This window comes from Melanerpes formicivorus, unplaced genomic scaffold (assembly GCF_026170545.1).
Source record: "Melanerpes formicivorus ecotype bairdi unplaced genomic scaffold, bMelFor1.0.p_v2 SCAF_75, whole genome shotgun sequence".
Classification (NCBI taxonomy): domain Eukaryota; kingdom Metazoa; phylum Chordata; class Aves; order Piciformes; family Picidae; genus Melanerpes; species Melanerpes formicivorus.
Window position 1 is genome coordinate 3,189,720 of NW_027142427.1, and position 22,017 is coordinate 3,211,736.

Below are 22,017 nucleotides of genomic sequence, written 5' to 3' on the forward strand. Positions count from 1 at the left end.
AAGGCTGTCACAAAATCTTTCTGCATTTGGTACCATTTTTTAAGAGAGGAACTCAGGGTGTTATCACAGACTGGTTTCTGACCAACTGTATTTCTAAGACTGCTGTTACAGACAGCCAAGGTTTGGGCAATTATTGCAGCGCTTGGGGTGCACTTCAAAAAAGGAACAGAAAGGTAAAAGAGAATGAAGCAGCTGCATTCAATGCCCTTTCCTCCCAACACATTAACCCCACAGCTCTGCCCCCTGAAAGCAGTCCTGGTTTATACACTAAGTAGTGTCTGTGATCCCTCTGCCACCTCAGGCAGGTGCACCTGCAGCTGGAGGTTAACCTCCTCTGAGTTCTGAAGCCAGCTTCAACTCAGGAACATGGAGTCTTTGGGCTGGGGTTGAAGTCTGGTGTGGTTTCTTTGCAGCTCTGCTTTGTAAGTGCTGAATTTTCTCTTCCCACATGTGGTGGAAGATTCATGGCACTGCAAAGCACGTGGAGACTGCTCACAGTCAACATCAAGCCACCCTGTGGCTTTCCAACAGACCAGAGTCAGATCTTCTAGGACTGCTTTAAATGCAATGTTCAGATGGTTCTGAAGAAACCCCTCTGAAATCTACCCTCTACAGCCCTTTAAAGGGATCACCTGCCCCTTCTGCAGACAGGATCCATCCTGGGTGGTGAGGGGAACCTGTGGGATGTTGGGAAGCCCTCAGCAGGAAGGGGCAAAGGGACAGCCAGCTGGTGGAAAGGAAGGTCTGCAAGGAATTCTTCCTGCCAAGACCTGACACAAGCCCCTGCTCCAGTGCTGCTCAGCAACATGTGGCAGAAGCCATGGCTTGTTGAGAGACCCTCAGCTGTCCCCACCTGCTGCTGTGGTAGCCTCATGATGCTCCACATGCTCCTGCCAGGTGACAGGGGCTTGCTGCCCACCCTCTGGCCAGCAGCCAGAGGTGATCTCTCCATGTTCAGTTAGTGATCAGAAGTGATCTCTCATGTTCAGTTAGACTTCAACAAGGGTTAGTCCCCCCAACTACACAGGAGGCCTGTCTGAGGGCATGGTGTAGAGTATGATTTTGGAAGGTTTCTTGTGGTGCTTTGTCACCTCCCAAGCTGATGTTCCTTTAGCTTCAAACTTTGTCACCAGTGCCTTGCTCCCTCCAGACAGGAGGAAAGTAGGAAAACCTTCCTGCTGTTGGCTCAGTTTGTGCTTGCAGCCAACAGCTACTGACAGCATCAACCACCCAGCACTGCACCTGACATGACCATGATCTTCTTACAAGCATGGAGGCATGTTGGCCTCTCACCTTCTCGTGCCCCAGCCAGGTGCTGATGTCTTTCAAGCCCCTGGCAGCAGGATGACAACAAGGACACCAAACTGTCCTGGCTGTAGGTCAGTAACACAGACAGGGCACACCAAAGGCTCAGGTTTATTTGTTCTGGCACATCTGCTCCTGGAAACAGGCCCAGCAGGTCCTTCAGAAGTAATTTAAGCCCTCACTTGCTTTTCCCTTTGGCTACCTCTTTGCATGTCAGATTTTTACAGTGGAATGAAAAAGTCCCCAGGAGAGATGCTTACAGAATGGACACAAGGATCTATCTGAACTGGGAGTTCTGCTACCAAAGCCATTTCCTCCAGCCAAGGCCTTGCCTGGCAGTGTTGGCCATGAGCAAGGGCACAGAACTCATCATCACTGAGGTTTAGAAACTCAGCCTTTCCCTGACAAATCCACCAGGAACACAGTGTGACTGTTCTAGTGGCACGACACAGGGGTGCACAATTGCTGCAGCTTTATGTTTTTATTGCATGTCAGTGGCTCACAGGCTGGTGAGGAAGCCCCTCACTGTACACTGGGGTTGACTTGCTGCCCCACTGCTGGGACCAAGGCTGGGTCCCACACAGAACATTGTGTGAGTGAGCTAAGGAACCATCAGACCAGAGCTGGCTGAGCAACACTGAACAGATGCTTGCTGGGAGAAGCAGAACACTGAGCACAGTGGGACTGAAGCCAGGAGCAGGGAGGTGCAAGAGAACAGCACCAGTGCTGTTGCCTGGCACAGGCTGGAAAGGTCCTGGAGGCCCCCAGATGAAGCCAGCAGAGAGCAGTAGGAGCTGCTGCTTTTCCATTCCAACCTCCAACCTCTCAGCTGACCAACGTTTGGCTGTGTGTTTTCTGAGAGGGACCACTGGAGTGGTGCATGCTGCTTTCAGAGGTCCTGCAGGGATTAAGAGCCCTCAGGAGTAAGAGCCCTTCCAGCAAAAATCAGAAGGGTTAAACCCAGTGCTGGAAGTGACACTTCCACAGGCCAAAGGCTGGGCCAAACCAGGCTGTGGTAAGTGGCAGAGTAAAAGATTGTTAACTCACTAGTGCTGTTAAAAAACCCTCACAACATTCTGAAGCTTTGTTCTCTGTGCTTCTGATGCTAAACCTGCTCACAGCTCTGTTTAATTCCCTTTTTCCTGGTGGATGTCCCTGAGAGTGCTGCTCCCTAGCACAGAGCAGCATTTGTGTCTCTTCCAAAGAGCACTGCAGTTATCACCAGGTTTTGCTTTCAGGTGACTTAGTCTATGTCAGGACTTCAGCAAAAATGTCAAAACTGTTTTCTGTGTCCTCCTCAGGCCTTGAGTCTTCACTGTGGTCCTCTGGAGGGGTGTGGACATCTTGCTCTTGGCTGGTCCTCCTCTTCCTCCTGTGAAGGTACACGGGATGACTCTTCTCCCTCCCTTCAGCAGAGCTGCTGACACTGGTGCTGGTTGCCAGAGCCAACTCTAAGCCTTTGTAGAACCTAGAAACAAACAACTGGGTAGCTGTTACTTCTGTAGGTTTGCTCAAGACATAAAAAACTCCCCTGAGAAATTAAAGCTTCTGCAGGGCAATGGAAATATGGTAAGGGAAGAGAATTGTTACTAGCATTGAAATTTCTAGCTAATACTGGTAGGAAAATGAGCAATGTCAGCAGGTGTCCCTGTGCAGAACATGCCAGCTCTCTCTACATCTGCATGTCAGAACTCAGTCAGTGATGTGCTCACAGGCAGAATAGAATAGAATAGAACAGAATAGACAGGGTTGGAAGAGACCTTGGAGATCATGGAGTCCAACCTCTCACCCAACACCATCTAATCAACTCAACCATGGCACCAAGCACCCCATCCTGTCTCTTCCTAAACGCCTCCAGTGATGGTGACTCCACCACCTCCCTGGGCAGCACATTCCCATGGCCAATCACTCTTTCTATGAAGAACTTCTTCCTAACATCCAGCCTAAACCTCCCCTGGCACAGCTTGAGACTATGTCCTCTTGTTTTGGTGCTGACTGCCTGGGAGAAGAGACCAACCCCCAGCTGGCTACAACCTCCCTTCAGGTAATCTTACAGAAACTATAAAATGGTTATCAGGTTGAAGGTCTGTTGAACCAAAGCATTATGATCAGATGGACTGCTACCAGGAGCAGCTACTTTCAACAGGGTATTTAATGGACTTATAAAAAGAATTAATCTATGTCAGAGTGTCTCCAGTATCCTTTTTGATCTACCTGAAAGGAGGTTGTAGCCAGGTGGGGCTTAGTCTCTTCTCCCAGCACCAGAACAAGAGGACACAGCCTGAAGCTGCACCAGGGAAGGTTTAGGCTCGAGGTGAGGAGAAAATTCTTCCCAGCAAGAGTAATTTGCCACTGGAATGTGCTGCCCAGGGAGGTGGTGGAATTACCATCCCTGGAGGTGCTCAACAAAGGCTTGGATGTGGCACTTGGAGCCATGGGTTAGTTGTCAGGAGGTGTTAGGTATTAGGTTATAAGTTGGACTTGATGATTTGTGAGGTCTTTTCCAACCTGGTTGATTCTATGATCCTTTGGCTCCTCTGCCTGTTCTGCTCTCTTCACATGGAGACACAAATAAAGACCCCCACGTGTGTGTAACCTGCCACCACCTTCACTAATCATCAGTTTTGGGAGCTATACAAAACATTAACTGGGTTTAAATGTGCACTGGATCTGCACACTCCTGAGATGGTTGCTGTGCTTAGAAGAACAAATATTGTTTTCATTAGAAACAGAAACTTGATCACAGAATCAACCAGCTTGGAAGAGACCTCCAAGATCATCAAGTCCAAAGCCCCACTCAGTGTCAAAGTTGGCAAACTCTTATTCCTTGTAGGGTTTTGATTAAACAGTTTGTAGTCTCCAGAGGTCAAAAAATAATTGGATTTGTATTTCAGACTTTGGGAGGGAGTTGTCTTTTTTTTCCCCTTGTTTGTTTGTTTCCCCCTCCCTTTTTTTTTTTTTCCTATAACCTCTCTGAGTTTTGAATTTAGATGGCACAAATAGGGCTGCTGTCCTCTTACAGACCTGTCAATCCTCCTTGTGTTTTCTTCCATCTTGCCATTAGCTATGTGCACCAGAAATTCAATGTATTCTTCAGAGACCAGCAATTTCCCCTGGTGGGTCAGTGGAACTTCCAAGCAATGAGTGCTCCGGACAGCCTAAAACACAGCCAGAAGGAGGAGGCTTTAGAATGCAATGAAGTGGATTTTGTTCTATAAAGGTGAGTTAAATAACAGGGAATTTTTATTACAGAAAACCAGTATTTCACAGGATCACAGAAATCTGGTTGGAAGAGACCTCAAAGATCATCCAGTCCAGCTCTTGACCCAGCACTGAGGGGCTGACACTAAACCATGTCTCTGAGTGCCAGGTCCACACACCACTTGAACACCCCCAGGGATGGTGACTCCCCCACTGCCCTGGGCAGCCCATTCCAGTGTTTGAGAACAGTTGGCTACACAGTTGGCTGGTTTGCTGTCAACTACAGCAGAAAAAGCTCTCTTTGCTGTTAGTCACATTACAGTTCACATCTTGGCTCACATACACACAAAATATTCAAGGTTAAGAGCAGCAACACTAGAAGAGAATAGAATAGAGAATAGAGAAGAGAATAGAATAGAGAAGAGAATAGAATAGAGAAGAGAATAGAATAGAGAAGAGAATAGAATAGAGAATAGACCAGACCAGGTTGGAAGAGACCTTCAAGATCATCGTGTCCAACCTATCATCCAACACCCACCACCTAATCAACTAAACCATTGCATTCCTTACAGGTAAGCAGCAAAGTCCTTACCATCATAACTTTTCCTCCTCTGCCAACTGTAATGCCAGAGTTCCTGAACCCAGAATTGATTGCCACTGAGTGCTGCAGAAAAAGGAAAGGCTTGAAACAGGTCTCTGGGACACTTTCACAAGCAGGAACAGTTATGGGTTGGTTGTGATGCAGTTTTTAAACCCAGCTGTGTGAAAAAATTCAAAGCCATCCCCCCAGATTATTGCAGTTACATTAAGAAGTTTTTCAAGATCAAGCCCAGGTAGTATCAGAAGTTGTGGATGGTTTTCAGTGAGCCCCAGCCAGTCTTGATCTATTAGTGCTGATGGGAACGTTCAGGTCTCTCTCTGGGCGCTGCACCATCTCTTCCTGAAGAGCTGGCACCATCTTTTCAGCTGATGACCAGTAGTGTGGCACTGTTAAAGGTGCAGCAGTGCTGTGAAAGAGGCTGATCAGCTCTCTCCCATGTTAATGAAGAACAAACCCATCAGGCATTACCCTCTAGAGACATTCTGGAGAAGCAGAGGGCAAAGGCAGTACTCAGTCAGCTGAAACACTGGGGCCAAACGGCATGGCTGGTGGCAAAATGATGTCTGAAAGTCATCACTTCAGGCAGCAACAGCAACCCAGGCTCACTGGGGAAAATGTTCAGCCAGCAGCCTGCTTCAGCTCAAACATCAAGTTGTAGGTGAGTCACTCTGAACAGCACAGCAAAGCCTCTGTAAGTCTACAGCAGTGTTTTCTCCATCAGCTTACTTTACTGCCCTAGTTATTAAACACACAGCACATATGGGACCATGCTGAAGTGCTAAAGCTTTCTCAGGAACCAGCATTTGCACTTTTCCAGCAAGGACCATAAGAGAACAACAATGGAACACTGTTACTTGATGCCATGTTACCAGGAGCTGGGCGTCCTGCAGCTCTTGACACAGCACGTGGAGGACAAACGGTTCAAACTTGAGCACGACGTCACCGGTGGATTTCTCTAGAGCTGCCAGCTGGAAAACACACCAGAAGAGTTACATGAATGCTGCAAGGGGGGAGAATTACTGAGGAGAGAAGAGGGAGAAAAGATCATCAAGTCCAACCTGTCACCACACATCTGCATTTAAGGGAAACAAAGGAATTCATTTTGGCTGCTTCTGCAATTGATGACCAAAACAACAGAGCAAGAAGGGCCACAGCTTACAGGACAGCTAAATGGGGTGCACACAAACTGACCCAGCTCTGACAGAGGTGTCACTGTGCTAATGTCACACTCCAGCTGAGCAGATAAAAAGCTGCAGAACTGAGGAGTACTGCTACACTAACAGCAACCTTTTAGGAAAGGAAGAAGACAGAAAAGCATCATTTCCACTAATTCTGAATAAGAAAAGGGCTCTAAAAAATAAGAATCACTCTGTCTTAGATTTTCAGAACTGGCTTCCTGAATGACAGGTTGTTTTTTCTGCTACAGAAACTTCTTGTTGAGCTGTTGTGGTCTGGAGGAAGGTATTATTCAAGTTTCACATTAACTGCATTCACAGGAAATTTGTCATCAGCTTAAGAGCATTCTCCTGAAAACAGCTCTTAAGAATTTATTGGGTAGGACTCCTAGAGAAAAGCTCATCTTGAAACTCAGGAAGAGAGATTAAAAAAATCCCTCTACACATGTCTCTGTATCTTCCATGACATGTTTTCCATGACATTGCATTCAGCAGAAATCAAAGCTGTGTCAGATTGTCCTCTTACCACGTCGTCTTTGGCACACGTTTCATGTGTCACCATGAGCCACCTGCAGTCTTTCTTCTGGATCTCACAGCTGTTCGTGTCCTAGGAAGGAAGACGAACTGTTAAAACTCCTGTGACAGGTAGGGGATGCTCCAGCTCGGTGCCTCAAAACGAACAGCATGGCTTGCAACACAAACACGTTTGGTTAACGCACAGAAACACTTTTTGCATCCAAGCGCTTTTAAACGGACCTGCCTGTGTTTATGTGTCAGACAAAGCTCTCGGGGTCCGGCACTTCAAATATTGATGACCCTGCCCCGAAAGCCTGGAACAGAGACACCTGGTGCTGCCGTCGGTCCGGGCGGCCTTCTGCCGGGATGGCTCCGGGGTCTCCCGGAGCTGCCAGGGCACTAAGCCCTCCGCCGGCGAGCGAGGCCAGACCCCGAGATCCACGCTGTACCGACACGGGTCTCCCTCGCCGAGACAGGCACCGCCGTCTCGGCTCGGCCAGCTAGAAGGGCCTCCGGAACCAAGGCTTCAACCGTGGTCCTCCAGAGTACCGCTACAGCGGCGGGAGCGCCGGTGCCCGGGACTCACCGCGGCGCTGCTTTGCATCAGGACGAGGCGGCCCGAGCAGGAGCTGGTGGTGCAGAAGCGGGCCCGCTCGTTCAGCAGCTGCACGACAGCGGCGGCACCTTCGTCCACCGCGCCCTTCCTGCTGGCGTCCGCCCGCGCCAGCCGCTGCGCCTTCTGCCGCTGGAAGGACGCCATTGAGCGGCAGTCACGCCGGCCCCGGCACTACAGCTGCCGGCCCCGGCACTACAGCTGCCGCCGCGCCAGCCCAACGGCGGCCCGCCAGGGCCAAACCTCCCCAGGCGCAACCGAGGGGCGGGGTGTCAGGGGCACCGTCACCGCCCCCCGGCTGCCACCGCCCCCGCTCGCCCTCCGCCGCCGCTCATCCCGGGCCCCTCTCCTCCTCCTCCTCCGCCGCCGCGGCAGGTAAGCGGTGGGCGCCAGGGCGTTCCGCTGGCCACCGGAACTCGCCTCTGCCCTGAGCAGCGTGTCGGGGCCGGCGCCGGTCCCCGGTGCGCAGGGCCGGGCTCCGCAGGCTGGGACGGACAGGGCCACCCTATTCCAGGCTGCCGCGGCCGCTGCGAGCCCCGGGGCTCTTGGGAGGCAGCGCTGGCCGGTAGGGCGGGGACTGGCGCGGAGGGAGGTGTCAGAGGGGCGACAAGGGGCGGGCCGTGACCCCAGGGACGTGCCCGGGCAGCGGCCGTCCCGGCACAGCTCGGGGGACTGCGGCTTGTTCTGTGCCCGGTTCGTCCCGCTCTGTGCTCCCTGCGGCCACGTTCCCTTCCGAATTTTCCGGTGAGCCTCCCAGGAGCCAGGTGAGGTTCCGCTCCCTTGGCCGTGCCCTGCTCCGCTTGCTCAGTGCCGCGCGGTGCAGCCGCTCGGAGCCGCTGTTTCTCCCCCAAGCAGCAGGAGCAGGGCACAGCGCTCTCGGGAGCTGCCCCAGGAGCACCTTCCACGGATGAACTGTTAGCCTGTGATTCTCTTAACATCCCTAACGTCACGCAAATGCTTGGCCTAGTTTGCGCCTTTTGTGTGACTTTGGAACAAACCCCCAAACCCCCCAAAGTGTAACTGGAGTCCTGCCTCCAGTTACTGGAGCCCCTGTCACAAGAGGGATATGGATGAGCTGGAAGGTGTCCAGAGAAGGGCCACGAGGATGAGCAGAGGGCTGGAGCACCTCTCCTGTGAGGACAGACTGAAGGAGTTGGGGCTGTTCAGTCTGCAGAAGAGAAGGCTCCCAGGAGACCTAATTGTGGCTTTCCAGTCTCTGAAGGGGGCTACAGGAAGGCTGGGGAGGGACTTCACAGGGTGTCAGGCAATGATAGGACTAGGGGGAATGAAATGAAGCCGGAGGTGGGGAGATTCAGGCTGGATGTGAGGAGGAAATTCTTCCCCATGAGAGTGGTGAAGCCCTGGAATGGGTTGTCCAGGGAGGTGGTCGGGGTGCCGTCCCTGGAGGTGTTTAAGCCCAGGCTGGATGAGGCTCTGGCCAGCCTGATGTAGTGTGGGGTGTCCCTGGCCATAGCAGGGGGGTTGGAACTAGATGATCCTTGTGGTCCCTTCCAACTCTGACTGATTCTATGATTCTAAATGGGGAGCAAGGCTCCATTTAATCAGTTGCTTGTTAGACAGTTGTGTGATTATTGTGAAGATACACAATAGGAAGGCAACATAAACATTGTGTTCCTCCCCCCAGACACTCTGATTGCCATGGCAGCCACCAGAAATGTGATGAGAGCTGTCAGGGTCTTTGAATTTGGGGGCCCTGAGGTGCTGAAACTCCAGTCAGATGTCGTGATCCCCAGTCCAAAGGAACACCAGGTATGTGTGAGCTGCACCAAGGCTACTGAATGACACCGGGGCACTCAGAGCAGGGTGAGGAGTACAGGACAAAAAGCTCCCTCTGGAATGTGTAGTTCCTGGTCAGTGCATTCCTACATCCTGAGTTGTACAAATGTGGCTCTTTAGTGTGATAGGGGCTGCAGTAAAGGAGCTCCTGGAAGTGGCTTCAGGTCAAGGCTGTGTTTTTGCTGACTCTGCTTAAGAATCCAGTTAAAATGCCATGATACTGCCCTGAGAATTCAAGTATTAATTCTTTATCACTACTGCTCAAGAAGCATCCTGAGCTCTTGACGGAGGTTCTTCTGCCCCTCTACTCTGCCCTAATGAAGCCTTATCTGGAGTATTGAGCTCCCCAGTTTGAGAGGGACAGCAAGCTACTGGAGAGGGTCCAGTGGACTGGAACAGGCAGGTGGGGGTTGGTCTCTTCTCCCAGGCAGCCAGCATCAGGACAAGAGGACACAGTCTCAAGCTGCCCCAGGGGAAGTTTAGGCTCAAGGTGAGGAGAAAGTTAGTCAGTCAGGTGATCTCTGAGGTCTTTTCCAAACTTACTGATTCTGTGATTCTATAATCTGTCTGATGAGGCAAGACTGAGAGGCATGGGGCTGTTTAGTCTGGAGAAGAGAAGGCTGAGAGGGGGTCTGATCAGTGTTTGCCAATACCTTAACACTGGGTGTCAAGAAGATGGGGCCAGTCCCTTTTCAGTGGTGCAAACTGGAAGACAGGAAGTTCCATCTGAGGATGGGGAGAAGCTTGTTGGCTTTGAGAGTGCTGGAGCCCTGCAGCAGGCTGCCCAGAGAAGTTCTGCAGTCTCCCTTCTCTGGAGACCTTCCAAACCCAGCTGGCCATTGTGATCCTGGGCAAGCTGCTGTGGCTGCCCCTGCTTTAACAGGAGGGTTGGAGTGGAGGATCTCCAGAGGTCCCTTGCAACCCCTGCCATGCTGGGATTCTGTGATCTTTTCTTTTAGGTGCTCATTAAAGTCTATGCCTGTGGGGTGAATCCCGTGGAGACCTACATTCGTTCTGGAACCTACGCTCGCAAGCCAGCTTTACCCTACACCCCTGGCACAGATGTGGCTGGGGTCATAGAGAGTGTTGGGGAGCATGTCACAGCCTTCAAGGTATCTATGCTTTACTCCATTATGGTTTGTTGGGTCCTCATGGTGTGAGTGCTGCTCCTGGTGCATTTCCTCTGCTCAGAGCAGTGGTGCTGGGCATAGGAAAGTTGTGCTGCAGAACTGCTCTTGTGGCGTCGCAGAAGCCTTTGGTGTGGGATGCTTCCTGTCTGAGGTGATGGTTTCATGCAGGAGTGAGAAATGAAAGGTTGGTTTGGAAATGGAAATAGCTTTAGAAAGCACCATAAATTGCACATTTGTCATTAAAAGTGTTAAAAATGCTTCCATTAACTCCAGTGTAGTCATTTCACTGAGATTTTTCCCCATCGCTGTCCCTGGAGGTGTTCAAGAAGCATGTGGCCATGGCACTTTGGGGCATGGTTTAGTGGCCATGGTGGTCTTAGGTTGAAGATTGGACCCAGTGATCTTAGAGGCCTTTTCCAACCCAAACAATTCAGTGATTCTCAGAGTGAAAGTCTTGGGCAGGAGAAGGCAGTTGTCAGTTTGCTAAAAGACATCAGGGAAGTTAACTTAGTTTTTACATCTGTTCTTGCCTTCAGATCACTAGGCTGATGGTCACAAAACAGCAGTTAAAATTGTGTTGAGGGTTCCTGACTTGGAAGTGATGTGTCTGTTGCAGGAGAAATGAGAATGTGGTCATCTGGAGAGAAGAATCCTGTTTATTCATACAGGCACTTGGTGCCATGGTTTAGTTGATTAGATGGTGTTGGGTGATAGGTTGGACTTGATGATCTCAAAGGTCTTTTCCAGCCTGGTTAAATTCTGTATATTTTCTTGTCAGTAGTTTTCCCTATCTGTTCTGTGTGCTTCTTGTTCCTGATGGCAGTTATGATGCTCTTTGCTTGAAGGAGAGGGACAGAGAGTTGATGAGCTTGGTGCATGCAGGAGAGGTGCCCTGAAAGCTCTGAGTAGCCCCTGCATTTGCACACTCATAGTGCTTGAGACACAGCCCTCTGCACTGTGGGTCATACTCTAGTTGCCTGAGGGTCTGTTAAGAGTGTTCCTCCAGCTGGAGGCCAGTCACTAGTGGTGTCCCCCAGGGATCAGTGCTGAGCCCAATCCTATTCAGTGTCTTTATTGATGATCTGGATGAGGGCATTGAGTCCACCATTAGTAAATTTGCAGATGACACAAAGCTGAGGCAGGAGTTGATCTGTTAGAGGATAGCAGAGCTCTGCAGAGTGACCTTGCCAGGCTGGACAGATGGGCAGAGTCCAGCAGGATGGCACTTAACAAGTGCAAGTGCTGGGTGCTGCACTTTGGTCACAATAACCCCAGGCAGTGCTACAGGCTGGGGTCAGAGTGGTTGGAGAGCAGCCAGGCAGAAAGGGACCTGGGGGTAGTGGTTGACAGCAGCTGAACACAAGCCAGCAATGTGCCCAGGTTCCAAGAAGGCCAATGGCATCCTGGCCTGCAGCAGGAAGAGTGTGGCCAGCAGGAGCAGGGAAGTCATTCTGCCCTGTGCTCAGCACTGGTTAGGCCACACCTTGAGTCCTGTGTCCAGTTCTGGGCTCCTCAGGTTAGGAAAGATGTTGAGGTGCTGGAAGGTGTCCAGAGAAGGGCAAGAAAGCTGGGGAGGGGTCTGGAGCACAGCCCTGTGAGGAGAGGCTGAGGGAGCTGGGGTTGCTTAGCCTGGAGAAGAGGAGGCTCAGGGGAGACCTTCTTGCTCTCTCCAACTCCCTGAAGGGAGGTTGTAGCCAGGTAGGGGTTGGTCTCTTCTCCCAGGTAAGCAGCACCAGAACAAGAGGACACAGTCTCAAGCTGTGCCGGGGGAGGTTCAGGCTGGAGTGCTGCCCAGGGAGGTGGTGGAGTCCCTGTCCCTGGAGGTGTTCAAAAAAGGCTTGGATGTGGCACTTGGAGCCATGGTTTAGTTGTCAGGAGGTGTTAGGTATCAGGTAATAGGCTGGACTTGATGATCTCTGAGGTCTTTTCCAACCTTATTGATTCTATGATTCTGTCCATGTGTGTTTGTAAAAGCTTTTCAGGTTTGGCACTTGGAATCTGTGGATGGAATTCTACAGTGCTCAGGTTCACGAAGGGGAATATTAATGAGGCAGTAGGTTTGTGTGCTAGGCTGTAGCTCAGGGGTTATAATTATGATGTGGCTTGTGCTGCAGTGATTGTATACATTAGCATTTAGAAAAATCTCCTCTGTGACAAATAGAACTGGTTATTTTTAATAGGAGAGCTGCTAGGAATAGCCCAAGCTCCTGTGAGCTGGTTCTCCATGTACATAACGAAAATGAATAGGAGAGAATAGCATAGAATTAACCAGGCTGGAAAAGACCTTTGAGATCATCAAGTCCAACCTATCATCCAGCACCATTTAATAACTAAACCATGGCACCAAGTGCCTCAGGCTCTTCCTAAACACCTGCAGGGATGATGACTCCACCACCTCCCTGGGCAGCACATTCCAATGGCCAATCTCTCTTGCTGGGAAGAATTTCTTCCTAACCTCCAGCCTAACCCTCCCCTGGCACAGCTTGAGACTGTGTCCTCTTGTTCTGGTGGTGGTTGCCTGGGAGAAGAGACCAACCCCCACCTGGCTACAACCACCCTTCAGGGAGTTGGAGAGAGCAAGGTCTCCCCTGAGCTTCCTTTTCTCCAGGCTAAGCAGCCCCAGCTCCCTCAGCCTCTCCTCACAGGGCTGTGCTCCAGACCCCTCCCCAGCCTTGTTGCCCTTCTCTGGACACCTTCAAGTGTCTCAATGTCCTTCTTAAATTGAGGAGCCCAGAACTGGACACAGGACTCAAGGTGTGGCCTAAGCAGTGCTGAACACAGGGGCAGAATGACTTCCCTGCTCCTGCTGGCCATAAGGCAGGTGATGAATTTGTCTCTTTCTTTCCCTCCTTTCCAGAAAGGTGACAAGGTTTTTACCACTGACACCATCTCTGGAGGATATGCAGAGTATGCAGTTGCTGCTGCTAACAGAGTCTTCCCTTTGCCAGACAAACTGGACTTCAAGCAGGGAGCAGCCCTTGCTGTCCCCTATTTCACTGCCTACCGGGCTCTGTGCCAAAAGTAAGGGGCCACGTCCAGGTTTGTGCATGTGGCTTCTCAGTATTGAAGCTGTTGAGGCCCATGTTTCTGTTCTGTAAAGAAGGTGCTGGTGGGGAGATCACGGAGTGGGAAGTGTTTGAAACACATTTGTTGTGCTGATGGAACCGTCAGATAATTGCTACCTAGAAGCTGGTGCCTGTGTTTTCCCTGTTATTTGTTTCTTCTTAAGTGAACAGACCTGGAGAGGCTGCTTTGGTTAAGTGCCATGTAATAAACCATGTAACTCTCTTTCAGTGCTCACGGGTGGTTTAGCTGGGGGAGAGAAGCAGTAATTAATTTCTGAATTAAAGAGGCAATGTGGTGCAGAGCAGACCCACCTCTTCCCTTCCCCAGCCTCTCCCTGCCAGAGAGACTCTGGGTACAACATAACAGTGAATGCTAGGCTGGGTGAGAGCTTAGCACTGGGGAGCTGGCTTAGTTTGGTAGAACAAATGACTGGAGCCAGTGGGGTTTGTGTTGGGATCTGTGACAGCTGAAGACCTGGAACTGAGGCTCAGTACCAGTCTGCTACCTGTTGACATAATTGCATAGTACTGACATTTTTGAGTGCTACAGTTGATTTTGCCTCCAAGGAGGCTGATTCTACCTGGTTAGCCATAACATACATTGGAACTGCTGGGTGACAGATGAGATTTGATGTCAGGATTTGCAGTCTGGGGCTTAATTAATGCCAGTGTTTTCTGTTCTCCATGCAGAGGGCGTGCCAGGGCAGGGGAGAGCGTGCTGGTGCATGGTGCCAGTGGAGGAGTAAGTACTGCCAGAGGGAAAGCTGTAAGAAGTGCTGCTGTGTCTCCTTGTGCCTGCAATGGGATTCATGGTTAATATCAATTAAGGGATTCACAACATTAGGTTTTTATTTCAGAACTGAGGTGGCTTTCCTTGGGGCAAACCCCACTATTCCAAATAACTCTGGAACTGCAACAGGTGATTGTGTAAGGCACTGAATACTGAGGTTCACATGAGAAAAGCCACCTTGCTGCAGTCAGAAGTTAATCCAGAAGCTTTATAACCCATCTCCTGAGGCACAACCTGAAAAGCTGTAACTTTAAAATGTGTGCAGGTTGTTGTCACTTCTTGGAGCACTGATCTGAGAGGTTCTTCCCTCTTAGCACAGAGACATACTGGAATGTGTCACTTCATTCCTGCATGCTGTGTGAAACTGAACATAGGGTTTGCTTTGCTTTTACAGGAGCAGCTAACTTCACATCTATTTCACACCACCTCCTAGTTTAATCAATCCTCACAGAATCCCAGAAGGCCAGGTTGGAAGGGACCCCCATGGATCATCTGGTCCAACCTTGCCAGGTGATAGTGTGGTTGAAATGAGGTGGCCCAGCACCCTGGCAAGCTGAGTCTGCCCAGCATAGGGGAATCCATCATTTCCCTTGGGAGATGATTCCAATGTCTGACTGTTCTCAGGGAGAAACATTTTCCTCTGCAGAAGTGGAAGACTGCTTCTGGAGTCCTTCATACTCTGCACCTTGTCACTCAGCTTCTGTCAATGCACCAAACAGCTGCTATAAATGGGCAAAGTTTCCTTAATTAGAAGGTGATTATGACAGCCTGGTGTGAGCAGCAATTGAGATCTCATTCTGTGACAGCAAAATGACAGCAGCATAGCCTCCTTGGATTTTTCCTTCAACTGGATGTAGTGTTGGACTAAGTGACCTTTAGATGTCCCTCTTTTTAAAGGCTATTTGGCAATTTTTAACACCCCAGCCTCTTACTGTGGCTAAAAAAGAATTGTTACCAGGCCAGCCTTTTAGGTGGGGATTTGTCAAGTTGTGGTAGAATATTTTCAATTTCAAATGCTGAGAAAGTCAGAGGGGGGAAAAAAGGACTTTCTTCTTCCTGCTTTCCCTCTCTCCTCCCTCTGTCTGCTTTCCCTCTCTCCTCCCTCTTCCTCCTTCTTCTTTTCTATTTTGTTTTGGGTTTTATTTTTCTTTTTCCCTTCTCCTCAGGTGGGAATAGCAACCTGTCAGATTGCCAGAGCTCGTGGTTTAAAGGTTTTGGGTACAGCAGGAACTGAACAAGGCATGAACACGGTTCTGAGGAACGGTGCCCACCAAGCATTTAACCACAGGGAAGCTAATTACATCAATAAAATCAAGGTAAGCATGCACCTAGGCTAGGTGAAGTGTTTTTCTTACTAACAGAACAGGTGGTTGTGGAAGGGTTTTAGAGCAGATTTATGCAGGAGCAATAATGCCCTGCCTCTTTCATTCTCACACAAGGAAAAGCTTTTCCAGGCTGGGAGAAGCTGAGCCTTCTGCACAGGCAGTGGCATCTGTGATTTAGAAGCTCTTGCATCCCAGCAAGATAGCATCAGTCAGCACATCAAAAATCTGCTGAAATTAAACTGCTTAGCTGTCAGCCTTGCACAAAGGTGCATTTAAAATGTAGGCTGTAGAGATGTCCATTATCTGTAGCACATGAAATAGAGTGGAACCCAAGCACTAACTGGGGTGGTTTTACAGCCTGTTGTGTCCTCTGCAGGAATACACAGGAATGGAAGGAGTTGATATCATCATAGAAATGCTCTCCAACATCAACCTGGCTACTGACTTGCAGCTGCTGTCCTGTGGAGGAAGGGTGATGGTGAGCACTTGCTGTCACTGACTTCACCTTGTGCATTTAGTGACACAATTCAGCCAGTAGAGCTTCTCTCTCAACTCCTTTGTAACAGATTGTGGGCTGCAGAGGTCCCATTGAGATCAATCCAAGGGACACCATGAGTAAAGAGTCCAGCATCATTGGAGTTGGTCTGTTTCTTGCAACTGAGGTAAGAAGCCTGTTTGTTGTAAAGAATGTTTTGTTGGGATGCCAACACCTCTCTGTTTCCTGTTAGAATCCTGTAGAATCATTTGCAGGGGTGACTGCAGAATTTCACTGTAAGGAAAGAGGCTCAGGGGAGAACCTTATTGCTGTCTACAACTCCCTGCAGGGAGGTTGTAGCCAGGTGGGCCTTGGTCTCTTCTCCCAGGCAAGCTGCACCAGAACAAGAGGACACAGTCTCAAGCTGCACCAGGGGAGGTTTAGGCTGGAGGTTAGGAAGAAATTCTTCCCAGCAAGAGAGATTGGCCACTGGAATGTGCTGCCCAGGGAGGTGGTGGAGTCCCCATCCCTGGAGGGGTTTAGGAAGAGCCTGGCTGAGGCACTTGGTGCCGTGGTTGAGTTGATTAGATGGTGTGGGGTGAGAGGTTGAACTCAATGATCTCTGAGGTCTTCTCTAACCTGGTTAATTCTATTCTATTCTTTCTTAACATGATAAAACCATTTTGGGTGGTGAAATTTGGTTTAACACTTGGCACAAGTAGCCAGTGCTGCTCTACAGTGTGGTAAATGTTGCCTTGATTGCACGCAGGAGGAGAGGCGTGAGTGTGCCACGGCAGTCTTTGATGGCATAGAGGCTGGCTGGCTGAAACCAGCTGTGGGCTCTGAATATCCCCTGGAGAAGGTGGTGAAGGCTCATGAAGACATCATTCACTGCAGTGGTGCTCGAGGGAAGATGGTGCTGCTTCCATGAAGTCCTTTGCCATTTGCTTTGTGGCTGCTGTAGCTGCACCTTTGCTTCCACCATTCATCGAATGGGTGTTACCAAGCATCCTTGGATCAGGTGTGACAGTGACAGCAAAGGCCACCTCAGGTGAATTAATTACATTAATGACCAACATTTGCTGATGATCAGGGTTGCACATACTTTTAAGTGATTTTGGCAGCTGCTTTTTTGTCTGATGTGTCTGCTGGTGTGGCTTTGAGGTGCGGGGAAACGAATATCTTGATCTTGTGCTCAATGTGAAGTGAGAGGGAGGCCACTGCAGGTAGTGCCACCTGGTTTGTAAGCACATACAGATAGAGCTGGCCATGTGTGTGCCCCTAGGATAGAACTATGTGCATTCTGTAGCCACAACATTAATCTTGTTCATCATTTGTCACATCATTTACTTGGAATAAAAGCTTTTACTGACAGCCTTGTGCACTTTCCAGTTCAAATGACAGCCAAAGAATCTCTCAAGTGTGAGCTGTTGGCAAGCAGAAGCAGTTCTGCTCTGCCTGCCTGAGTAGCTGGGGTGAAAGTGCTGCAGTTAACCCCAAGCCGCCATAACCCTGAAGTTAATATTTGCTACTTTGCAGCTGAGGATATTGGCAGGAGCAGCTGGTTCCTGGATGGGAAGTGGCTGGCTGGAGAGGACTGCAGTTCTTCCTGTGAGCTTTGTTGAATTTAAAGTCACCTGAAGCCCTGGCTGTGCTGAGAAGAGAGAGGCTGCACTGCTCCCATGGGTGCTGAGAAGTCTTGTTACTCCCTCCATGAGAGTGTGTGCATTGTTGACTTGTTCCAAATACAATCCCATCAAGGAAGGGCAATTCTCTGGGGTGTGTTGGCAGCCTGTGCCCTCAAAGTACTGTTTGTTGTTTCAGGCACTGCTTTTAATGGTGTGATTCTCTAATGAGCAGTGAAGTCATCACTTGCAGAAGGATTTTCTCAGCTTCAGAGGCAAGCTTTCCTGTTCCTTTGAGGAAAAGTGAGTCCTTACTGAACAGAAGCTCTTGAGAAGTATTTTTGTCTGTGGAGGCTGCTTGCTTTTTACCACTGAGGCTGGATTCAGTGATGTCACCATGTTGCAGACCAGCACACATGCTTTGAAGGCATGCACAGCTTCCTCAGGGTGCTGTCTGCATCACACTGCCCTGCTCTGAGGTGTGGTTTGTCTCTGGACAGGCATTCTTGTCTGCTGGCATTTGGCTTAGTCTAAGCTCAGCAAAGAATTGGCAGACTCTTTGGCAATGTCTGGATTTCTCCTCTCTGTTTGTGTTCCCTTGGTAAAATATTAAGGTAAGAGAGGGCCCCCATGATCTTCCTCATGAGAGGTTTGACAATCAGGTCTTAGCACTGTGGTTTAGTGCTTAACTGACCAGGATGTGGCTGGCTGTGGCTGGCAGAAATCAAATCCTGTCACTCAACTCCCTGGAGCCTGAAATGGATTCATTGACCTGCATGTCCTCTAGGAACAACTGGCTCCTTTCAGCAAACAGAGTGCTCTTCTGCTGAACCCTGGCTGATGTTACTGTTAGAGAGTAGAATTAACCAGGTTGTAAAAGACCTTCAAGATCAAGTCCAACCTTTCACCCCACATCATCTAATCAACTCAACCACGGCACCAAGTGCCTCAGCCAGGCTCTTCCTAAACACCTCTGGGGCTGGTGACTCCACCACCTCCCTGGGCAGCACATTCCAATGACAAATCTCTCTTTCTGTGAAGAACTTCTTCCTAACCTCCAGCCTAAACCTCTCCTGGCACAGCTTGAGACTGTGTCCTCTTGTTCTGGAGCTGCTTGCCTGGAAGAAGAGACCAAGCCCCACCTGGCTACAACCTCCCTTCAGGTAGCTGTAGACAGCAGTTCCTGCTGTTCCTGCTGAACCCTTGCTGGTGTTCAATTGCCTTTGTTGTACTTGGCAGACAAGTCCAAAACCAGACCAAAACCTGAGCCTGGTCTCTGGCTTTGCACAGAGGGTTTGTTGTTGAGTTCAAAGTTCAGGTTTGCAGTGGCAGGGCTTTGCCAGGCAAAGGTCTCTTTTAATGCCATGTTACTGTTTCTGGGGCTGCTGCTCAGCTGGGAATTGAAACCCCCAAGTGAATCACTGTTGTAGCATAGCACAAGCAGATACACATATATCTGCAAAGACAGAAACCCTGTCCCCAGCAGTCTTAAATCATCAGGATTTAAGTGAGGGTTTGCACATTGCCTGCTTGGAAATACTGAATTCTTTTAAATGTGGCCTTTGGGCAGAGGGCTTTCTATGACTGAGAGGCTTATGATTGACAGTGCCTCTTCTCTTGCCTAGTGCTGCCCCTATGCACTTGTTCCAAAGGCATGGAGTGACAGGATGAGGGGTGATGGCTTCCAACTGGAAGAAGCTGGAGGTAGATGACATATTAGGAGGAAATTCTTCCCCAGGAGGGTGGTGAGGCACTGGAACAGGTTGCCCAGGGAGGTTGTGGATGCCTCCTCCCTGGAAGTGTTCAAGGCCAGGCTGGATGGGACCTTGAGCAACCTGGTCTAGTAAAAGGTGTCCCTGCCCATGGCAGGGGAGTTGGACCAGGTGACCTTTAAGATGCCTTCAACCCAAAGCAGTCTGTGATTTGTGATTCTAATTCAGAGCAGCTCTTTGCATCACTGCTGCTGAAGGTAGTGCTTGCTCTGGGGCTTCTCACCAGAAGGTGTCAGAGTGGCTCTGCTGGTTTGGTGGCAGTGCTGCTTCTCCCTGCTCAGGCAGAGCCCAGCAGAGTCAGCACAGCCCGGCCTGCTGTGCAAGGAGATGGCACACAGCATGCAGCTCTTCTGTGGCTTTGGTGGTGCAGATGGAAGGGTTTGGTTTGCTTTTGGCAGCAGCTGTGTGAATGGCACCAACCAGGGAGTGCTGGGCAGGAAGATGTGGAGCTGCAGTGGTGCTGTGGGCAGCAGGGAGGTGTGTGAGGTGGGGAGCTGCAGTGGTGCTGGGGGCAGCAGGGAGGTGTGTGAGGTGGGGAGCTGCAGTGGTGCTGTGGGCAGCAGGGAGGTGTGTGAGGTGTGGAGCTGCAGTGGTGCTGGGGGCAGCAGGGAGGTGTGTGAGGTGGGGAGCTGCAGTGGTGCTGGGGGCAGCAGGGAGGTGTGTGAGGTGGGGAGCTGCAGTGGTGCTGTGGGCAGCAGGGAGGTGTGTGAGGTGGGGAGCTGCAGTGGTGCTGGGGGCAGCAGGGAGGTGTGTGAGGTGGGGAGCTGCAGTGGTGCTGGGGGCAGCAGGGAGGTGTCTCAGAGGATGAGTGTGTGGCTGCTGATGCTGTAGAAATGGGGCTGGGCTCCAGCTGGTGGGAGCATAAGGTCTGGTCAGCACTGTCATGCTGAGGGAGGGGGGCACTGGAGTACCCCTGACTTGGCTGTAGCAGTGCAGCCCTTCTGCATTAGTGCAAACCCACTTTAACTGTGATGTGAGGGGCAATGATTGGGATGCAGAGGGGGGCTGCAGGCTGTGTTCTCTGTCAGTCACTGGTGTCCAGTGCAGGAAGAATCACCCTGGCAAGGTGCCTGCTTCAGCTGCTGCAGCTTTATTTCTGAGAGCTGTTATTTGGCACATTTGGGGCTGGTCTTTTGGCTGTGTCTGATCTGTGCAAATCACTCATCCAGAGTGTCTGTCACCCCAAAGAGCCCTTGGTTCAGCTCTCCTTGTAGGATATGCTGTCCCCTCAACAGGGCAGGGAAGGATGCAGGGAGGGTGAGAATCCCAGACAATTGAATTAGAGTAATTAGAATCATAGAATCAATAAGGTTGGAAGAGATCTCAGAGATCATCAAGTCCAACCTATCCCCCAGCACCTCATGACTAACTAAACCATGGCACCAAGTGCCACGTCCAGTCCCCTCAGGGATGGTAACTCCACCACCTCCCTGGGCAGCACATTCCAACAGCTAACAACTCTCTCTGGGAAGAACTTTTTCCTCACCTCCAGTCTAAACTTCCCCTGGCACAGATTGAGACTGTGTCCTCTTGTTATGGTGCTGCTTGCCTGGGAGAAGAGACCAACCCCCTCCTGGCTACAGCCTCCCTTCAGGGAGTTGGAGAGAGCAAGAAGGTCTCCCCTGAGCCTCCTCTTCTCCAGGCTAAGCAACCCCAGCTCCCTCAGCCTCTCCTCCCAGGGCTGTGCTCCAGGCCTCTCCCCAGCCTCGTTGCCCTTCTCTGGACACCTTCAAGTGTCTCAATGTCCTTCTTAAATTGAGGAGCCCAGAACTGGACACAGGACTCAAGGTGTGGCCTAAGCAGTGCTGAGCACAGTTGCACAAACCCCTGTTAGCTATTTTATCCCTGGGAGGTTTGTCTTGATTTAAGCAGATGGGGTTTCTGAAGCAGCTGTTCCCAGTGAGGGTCTGCTTGGTGCTGCTGTGGGTGGTGGGAGAGAGTGCAGAGGCTCTCAGTACTGTGCTGGCCTCTGTGTGCAGGCAAGGTTTGGAATTCAGAGGGTGCTTCTGTGTGCACACACCATGGTCTGGGAACTCGTGCTGCAGAGGTTTCTGTCTTGAAAAGCAGCTGCTCATTGTTCCTATCAGTGTGTCCAAAAGAAATGCTGCCTGTGCTTTCCAGTCATTGAGAGCATCCTTCCTCCATTGCCATCATGTGGTCCCTGCATGTGCTCCTGACTTTGTGTGCTGCAGAGAGGTACAGTAAAGAGTTGCTGCCTTTACAAAAGAGAAATGAATATGAAGTGCAGGCAGATCATGGGAACAAAGACCCTGTGGGCAGTGGAAGCCCTTTGACACTGTGGAGCAAGTACAAGAGGTGGAAGGCAGTCCCTGTCCTTGAGTGCCTGCACTCAGTGCCTTGCGCTGTGGCCCCTGTGTGTCTGTGCTTCAGCCTGACCCACAGCAGCGAAGCGAGAGGGGAGCCAGGAGCATGGCTGGGCCATGGCATCTCCTTCCTTTCAGGACATACAGAGGGCACTGAGGTGCACACCTTGCTGCCTTCCTGCCGTTTGAACAGAAGGAATGGCAATTGGGGTGGGTATGTGAGAGCATAGTGCATCTCAGCACTTGCTGTGCTGCAGTGCTAAGTCCATGGGTCTGCGTTGGAGAAAAATCCCTTCTCCCTCC

At 50.6% G+C, this 22,017-nt stretch overlaps 3 protein-coding genes across 5 annotated transcripts in view; 2 read left to right on the plus strand and 1 right to left on the minus strand.

Moving 5' to 3' along the window:
• Positions 1–1,771: 1,771 nt before the first annotated feature.
• Positions 1,772–7,608, minus strand: TYW3 (tRNA-yW synthesizing protein 3 homolog). The gene is made up of 6 exons (XM_068163881.1): positions 7,385–7,608; positions 6,809–6,889; positions 5,977–6,075; positions 5,099–5,170; positions 4,330–4,463; positions 1,772–2,773 (listed from the first exon to the last, which is right to left on the minus strand). Exons 1-6 carry the CDS (start codon positions 7,556–7,558, stop codon positions 2,554–2,556), a joined length of 780 nt encoding a protein of 259 aa, XP_068019982.1. The 5' UTR covers positions 7,559–7,608; the 3' UTR covers positions 1,772–2,553.
• An 82-nt stretch (positions 7,609–7,690) lies between these two features.
• CRYZ (crystallin zeta) lies at positions 7,691–17,367 on the plus strand. 3 transcript variants are annotated; one of them, XM_068163880.1, is made up of 9 exons: positions 7,691–7,786; positions 9,057–9,181; positions 10,168–10,320; positions 13,196–13,359; positions 14,094–14,145; positions 15,360–15,509; positions 15,895–15,996; positions 16,085–16,180; positions 16,763–17,367. In XM_068163880.1, the coding sequence occupies exons 2-9, from the start codon at positions 9,071–9,073 to the stop codon at positions 16,922–16,924; spliced, it is 990 nt and encodes a 329-aa protein (XP_068019981.1). In that variant the 5' UTR covers positions 7,691–7,786; positions 9,057–9,070; the 3' UTR covers positions 16,925–17,367. The 3 variants fall into 3 exon arrangements, with proteins under 3 accessions (XP_068019981.1, XP_068019979.1, XP_068019980.1); XM_068163878.1 differs by lacking the exon at positions 7,691–7,786 and adding an exon at positions 8,070–8,175; XM_068163879.1 differs by lacking the exon at positions 7,691–7,786 and adding an exon at positions 8,093–8,155.
• A 4,545-nt stretch (positions 17,368–21,912) lies between these two features.
• Positions 21,913–22,017, plus strand: part of LOC137454014 (A-kinase anchor protein 12-like) — a 28,621-nt gene continuing 28,516 nt past the window's right edge. The window contains exon 1 of the mRNA XM_068163841.1: positions 21,913–21,928. Coding sequence (XP_068019942.1) covers positions 21,913–21,928 — 16 coding nt within the window. The remainder of the gene's footprint in view (positions 21,929–22,017) is intronic.

Coding starts and splice junctions, on each gene's coding strand:
- TYW3 (XM_068163881.1), bottom strand. CDS start 7,558: ATGGCGTCCTTCCAGCGGCAGAAGGCGCAGCGGCTGGCGCGGGCGGAC. Junction 6,076..6,808: donor CGTGTGCCAAAGACGACGTG/GTAAGAGGACAA, acceptor TGTGTTTTCCAG/CTGGCAGCTCTAGAGAAATC. Junction 4,464..5,098: donor GAGGAGGAAAAGTTATGATG/GTAAGGACTTTG, acceptor GCTGTGTTTTAG/GCTGTCCGGAGCACTCATTG.
- CRYZ (XM_068163880.1), top strand. CDS start 9,071: ATGGCAGCCACCAGAAATGTGATGAGAGCTGTCAGGGTCTTTGAATTT. Junction 10,321..13,195: donor AGCATGTCACAGCCTTCAAG/GTATCTATGCTT, acceptor CCTCCTTTCCAG/AAAGGTGACAAGGTTTTTAC. Junction 14,146..15,359: donor TGCATGGTGCCAGTGGAGGA/GTAAGTACTGCC, acceptor CCTTCTCCTCAG/GTGGGAATAGCAACCTGTCA.